The 6,419-nt window shown below is 33.7% G+C and overlaps 1 protein-coding gene across 1 annotated transcript; it reads left to right on the forward strand.

Annotated features, from left to right (window-relative positions):
• Positions 1-1,367: 1,367 nt before the first annotated feature.
• Positions 1,368-5,686, forward strand: LOC145169028 (zinc finger CCCH domain protein). Its single transcript, XM_079087625.1, has 11 exons — positions 1,368-1,513; positions 2,002-3,071; positions 3,198-3,391; positions 3,476-3,536; positions 3,664-3,762; positions 4,006-4,100; positions 4,383-4,496; positions 4,603-4,670; positions 5,027-5,137; positions 5,216-5,408; positions 5,481-5,686. The coding sequence occupies exons 2-11, from the start codon at positions 2,009-2,011 to the stop codon at positions 5,589-5,591; spliced, it is 2,109 nt and encodes a 702-aa protein (XP_078943751.1). The 5' UTR covers positions 1,368-1,513; positions 2,002-2,008; the 3' UTR covers positions 5,592-5,686.
• The last annotated feature ends 733 nt before the right edge of the window (positions 5,687-6,419 follow it).

A 6,419-nucleotide genomic window follows, 5' to 3' on the forward strand; every position in this document is an offset into this window, starting at 1 on the left:
GGATGACAACCACAGACTATTTTAGACAGTCCAGTGGAACACTAGCAGGCTCGCAACCTGTAGGTGTTGTGAACGATGTGTTCACCGGTGTACTCTAAAAACCCATTGACCTGTATCGCGAGTGGATTCTCGAAAACGACACTGTCAATAAAACCCTGGCAGATGCGCCTAAAGGACTTTACCGGCAGAAGCGCCTAATAGAGAACCTCATAACCCCGGCAGATGCGCCTAAAAGACTATACCGGCAGATGCGCCCCATAAAGAATGTCACAATTCTGGCAGATGCGCCTAAGTGATAATATTAGCAGTTGTGCTTGACAGATGTGTCATTAGCAACGATGAATTTCGTGCCTATTCCTTAGGATAATCCTTAGGAATGAATGAACGAGGAATAGCTGATTCTTAGGGTAGATCCTTAAGAGTAAATAAGATAATGGGGATGGGTAATTGGGTTGATTGATTGTTTGATGATTAAACATAATGATTATATTATTATGGGTTGAAAACCCTATGTACTCACCAGGTTTCCCAACCTGACCCACTCAAGCTTATTTATATCACATGTGTCGATATGAAGCTACTTTACACTGAGAGATTTAAAAGAGATGTATATCACTAGTGTAAATAAATGTAAGTTCTGTTTATGCTTATGTATCTGTATTGACGATGACATCCCAAAGTTTTGAAAATGAATAAAAATACATTTATTCGGAAATGCTTTGATAACGTATTTATCATGTTTTTCTAGGAACAAATTCCGCAACACTTTTATTAAAAGAGATAATCTGATTTTTATAAAGTATAAACAAAATCGGTCTTTTCTGGCCGTGAAAATGGGGATGTCACATAATCTGTCATTTGATCATATTCAAATGACGATGTGGTGTCAATTATTTCCAAGATAAAACCATGTTGTCAAACATGATCATTTTGTTAAAAATACGGTGAAGTGGTCTCTAAATATGTTAAAAAATTGTCATTTTTTAAACAGTTATATGGTTGTTTTGAATAATAGGATTGTATTTATTGGTCATGTTTCTTGAATTTAGTTATTATATTTGTTCATTTGAGTTCGACCCTCCATTTTATATAAAGGTTACATTTCTTAATCCGTGCCACTTAGTAGGATTGATTTTTTGTAGTCGAACTCAAACACCACTACAAGTTCATTCTTGATTTATCATAAAGTTGCATTAATTGATATATTATGGTGGTTCATTCTTGATTTGTTGTCAAGTGTAGTTTATTTTTGTTGTCAAGTGTACTTTAAATAAACTGCACAATAATAATTATTTTATATTTTATATATATATTTTTTAATCGAAATATAAAGTCGTAGTGAAGGATCGGGGTTTTAAGGTACGGTTGGGCCTAAAACCAGACAATTTCCTTTAATTAGGATTCGACTTCACAAGTCACGCCATTTATCCCACTCTTCCGTCCCTTGAGCTTCTGGATCCAACTTCTCCCCATTTTATTCCACTCTTCATTCGGCTTCAGCTTCAACTTCTCGGTTAGCTTTTTCTCTCTTTTCAAGATGTGATTGCTCTTCATTTGCATTGAAAATTTGTGGAAACCCTAATCCCCAAAATAACAAAGAAATTTTCGAAAGCATTAACTAAATTCATCCAACCATATTGTGTCATTGATTTCGTAATTTCTCTGAATTTGTTACTACTATTTCTTTATCTGAACTTGTTAAGTATGTGTCGTTTGTTTGTATATGTGGTTGAAAGTTTGATTTGTGTGAATGTATGTATTTCCATTATATGAAAGTTGATGTCTTTATTTATACTCTTCATGAATTTGGATACTTCTGTCTGGTATATCGAGGTATTGTTGTAGTATCTGAGGATACATTCAATAGGGGATGCAGATGTACGATTTAGGTTATTTTTTTCCTGATTGATCGATCATACGATTTGTCCAATTTGTGTGTCATCAACTCGTAATTGACCTGTGACAGGAAAGATGACTGGTGTTTATCGTTTGATTTTGCAGGGGCATTATGAGTGGTACGCCTAATAAGAGGGTGCATGAAGATAGTGGAGGTCATTCCTCCCTTTCAAGGTATTCCCATCCCCATCCCCATGCGCAGGATGATTCTGGGACATATCCTGGAATGGGGGGATCAAAGGCGCCAAATCCTTCAGCTCCCAGTGATTACCATCCTTCTTCCTTTGATATTGGGCAGGATTCCCGCATGCCAAAAGTCCCTAGAACTGAAATACGAGAAATGGATAGTAGAAGGTCTCCAATGGTTCAGATGTATCATGCCCAATCTGATCATGAAGACAGAGTTGAATTGAGAGATTCTAGAGATAACATTATGAAGATTGAGAGCCAAGGTGGTAAAAGTGATAAAGATGTTGGTAGGTATGAGAGAGATGGTATTGGTTACTCTGATTATAGAAATGATAAGGATACGTACAATCCAGTGAATAGTCATATAAACTGGAAAGAATCGAAAGAGCACCACAGGACATGGAAGTATCCGGATACATCAGGATCAGGTGGAAACCTGGATTCATGGCATGTGCCACGTGGTACTAATGTTCATGGACAAGTGGAAATAGGGACCACAGAAGAGAAGGATTATGGGGAAGCTCATGAGGGTGTTAGTGAGAACAAAGTTGAGAGAGATAGGAAAAGGAAAGATGTGAAGCAGCGTGAATGGGGAGAAACAAACAAAGAGATGAAAGAGATAACAAAGGAAGAAAAAGAAAGCGAGAGAAAGGATGTACAAAAGGAGAAGGATAAAACGAGAGAGAAAGAGAAAGAGAAAGAGAAAGAGAAAGAGAAAGAGAAAGAGAAGGAAGATGTTGTTGAACAGGAAAACATAGGAATGGAACAGAGTAGGAAACAGAAAAGTGGAGATGTATGGAAGGAGTTGGATATTGAAGAGGAAAGAAGCAAAAAAGATTCAGATGATGGTGTTGATATTGAAGGAGAAAGGGAAGCTTTTAGCTATGGTGTTCAACAGAGGAAGAGGATGCTTAGACCTAGGGGCAGTCCACAAGTTGCAAATAGAGATCCACGCTATAGATCTCGCCCTCAGGACAATGATAATGGTAATAACCTAAAATACATGCTTATAATATATATATATATATATATATATATATATATATATATATATATTATTGTTTATTGTTTATGTATGTTGTTAAGTGCAAGCAATATATGGATGTTTGCAGGGAAAGGTGATGTGTCAAGTGTGATATACAGAGTTGGTGAATGCATGCAAGAATTGATCAAATTATGGAAGGAATACGAATCATCGGCGCCTGATAAAATGTCTGAAACCTCACAGTCACAGTCACAGACACAGACAGGACCCACTCTTGAGATCCGTATACCTGCTGAACATGTTTCTGCTACAAATCGCCAGGTAATATAAGATTAATATTTTTGTTTTATATCATGTTCATGTTCATGTTGTACTTGTTCCTAAATAAGTGAATATGGTTTGCAGGTTAAAGGTGGGCAGTTATGGGGTACAGACATATACACGGATGACTCGGATCTTGTTGCAGGTATGCCTAGTTTATATTTTTTGAAAGTAGTTTATAAATAAAAAGTTTATGACATATACATATGTATATATATATATATATATATATATATATATATATATATATATATGTTTGTTTTGTTGTCCAGTTTTAATGCACACAGGCTACTGCCGCCCAACTGCATCTCCTCCTCCCCCTGCTATTCAGGAGTTACGTGCTACTGTCAGAGTACTTCCTCCACAAGATTGTATGTATTTTTTATGCAAGAAATAGCAACCTACTTTTACAAATATACTTTGAAAAATCTTACGTCTAGTTTTCTTGTTAGGACATTGTAATTTGAATAATCTACTCAATTGTATTGTAGTAGTGCAATTTAGATGATAGATTTTTTCAAAGTACAATGATGCTATAATAAACAAATATTACAGAATTTTTTTTTTTTTTTTTTTTTGTATGAGATAATAAATAGTTAATGGATTGTTGGTAGGTTATGTTTCTACACTGCGAAACAACGTTCGTTCTCGTGCATGGGGGGCTGCTATTGGTTGTAGTTTTCGTGTAGAGAGATGCTACATTGTCAAGGTAAGTAACAACCACTTACGTAATACCAATCAACTTTTACCATTTCTACTTTAGTTTAATGCTTACAGTTACACAAACAAACAATATGTAACAAGTTATGGATAAAAACAAAGTATGTTGGTAAAATTGGTTGCTATTTGTTTGATAAAGAACAAGACAATAAGCTATTTTTGGTATGGTTAATATTATGGATGAAAAAACAAAGTATGTTGGTAGTCTATTTTATTTTTTGGTAAAACAAGGAAGTGTAAACATGTTTTTTTTTTGTTTTGTTTTATTCAGAAAGGTGGTGGGACAATTGATCTTGAACCTTGTCTTACACATACATCCACTGTGGAGGCCACTCTTGCTCCTGTGGTTGTGGAGCGCACAATGACTACTAGGGCTGCTGCTTCGGTGGGTATATTCAAATATCAAAATATTACTTTAATTACATCATTCATATCAATATGTTTTATTAAAAAAAAGTTTAATGTATTTTTTTTTTTAATTTTTTTTGTAGAATGCCCTTCGTCAACAAAGATTTGTGCGTGAAGTTACATTACAATACAACCTTTGCAACGAACCTTGGTATGTGTTAGCATGCATGGTATCAATCAAGTAAACAAACTGTTGAATATTTACTTTTCAAATCTTGGATAAATGCAAGAAACAGCAACTTACATTCATTGGTTTGTTTGTTATAGTAACAGCAAGCATCCTACTTCCACTTGACAACATATGTTGTACTTTAATAAGATGTACAAAACAATCAAACAATCAATCTTGAGTGAAAGTAGATAGATGTTTGTAATAAGAAAAAAATTGAAACTAGAATGGTATATATATATATATATATATATATATATATATATATATATATATATATATATAATAAAGTAAGAAAGTGAAGGTGAAAGTTTAATAGTTTATGTATGTGATTGAAGGATCAAGTATAGTATAAGCGCGATAGCTGACAAAGGTCTGAAGAAGCCTCTGTTTACGTCTGCAAGATTGAAAAAAGGAGAAGTTCTCTACTTGGAAAGCCGTACACGCAGGTATACTTGTTTTGTTTTGTCTCATCATAAAGTTAAAAAGTTTTAAAAAGGGAGATGTGGTTTTTGAGTTTTGTCAAGGTATGAGCTGTGCTTCAATGGAGAGAAGATGGTGAAAGCAGGAGGAGGAAATGATATGGAGACAGCAGCAGCAGAGGGTGGTGGTGGTGATGGGTGTTTGGTGGATGTTTTCAGATGGTCTGAATGTAAAAAGCCTCTTCCTCAGACAGTCATGCGTGCCATCGGCATCCCATTATCACCTGAACATCTACAGGTAATTCATTTTTCTTTTAAAAATAAATAAATAAATATTTTCTTTTTTTTAATTGCTATTTCTGGGTTGCAGGTTTTGGAAGAGAATCTTGATTGGGAGGACATCCAGTGGTCACAGACGGGTGTTTGGATATCTGGAAAGGAGTATCCTCTTTCCAGGGTGCATTTTCTATCGCCTGTGTAAAATCATCCATTTTTTTTAAACACGATTGTGGTGTTCTGTGTTAAACCTAACCACTTAACATGTTTTAATATTTCAAAACATGACCATTGCCCTTGCTTTTTAGTATTTATTAATTAAATGCTACATATTTACAATTCTCATCAATAACATGAAATCCACAACAAAACCCAAACTCTCAACTTGCAAACAATTATAGGGTTAATTGTATACCATCTTATATTTTATGTTTTTTGTTAAAAAATCCCTTTTCTTTTTCTATCTTTTTTCCCGATTTGGCTATTTTACTCGGTTCCTTTTGTTTCACCGTTTTTTCTTTTAGAAAATAAGTTAAAAAAAACTTAAAACTTTTTTTTTTCTTAAAAGGAAAACTGCAATAAAGTCTTTACATATTGTCCTCATAATCGATTTACTTCCTATATCTTTTTTATTCAATTAAGTACCAAAAACCGGTAATCGTATTCAATTTGGTCCGAAATTTATTACCCAGGTCATCTAACTTTCAAAAATTATATTTTTGGCCCAGATTTGAAAAGTTATTACAAATTTGGTCCAAAATTTGTATTTTTGGCTCAAATTTTAAAATTTATTACAACTTTGGTCTTAAACTTACCATTTTGGCCTAAATTTTAGAATTTTGTTATGAATTCATCCTAACTTTAGTTTTTTTTTACAAATTTTTTTCTCAAACTTTTGTTTTGAATATGTTTTTTTCTTTATAAAATCATTTATACAAAAAAAAAAAACATTTTCACATAAAAAATCTTATATTTTTTATAAAACTTTTTTTTTTTTTTAAAACTTTTTTGTATACGGAATTGATGAGGTGAT

Source organism: Lactuca virosa, chromosome 1 (assembly GCF_052849685.1).
Source record: "Lactuca virosa cultivar CGN04683 chromosome 1, Lactuca_virosa_CGN04683_v6, whole genome shotgun sequence".
Lineage (NCBI taxonomy): Eukaryota > Viridiplantae > Streptophyta > Magnoliopsida > Asterales > Asteraceae > Lactuca > Lactuca virosa.

Bases quoted from the DNA above. Each gene is read 5' to 3' on its own strand.
- LOC145169028 (XM_079087625.1), top strand. From the start codon at position 2,009: ATGAGTGGTACGCCTAATAAGAGGGTGCATGAAGATAGTGGAGGTCAT. The intron at 3,763-4,005 runs GTATGTATTTTT...GATTGTTGGTAG, and splicing joins AGTACTTCCTCCACAAGATT to GTTATGTTTCTACACTGCGA. The intron at 5,138-5,215 runs GTATACTTGTTT...AGTTTTGTCAAG, and splicing joins TTGGAAAGCCGTACACGCAG to GTATGAGCTGTGCTTCAATG.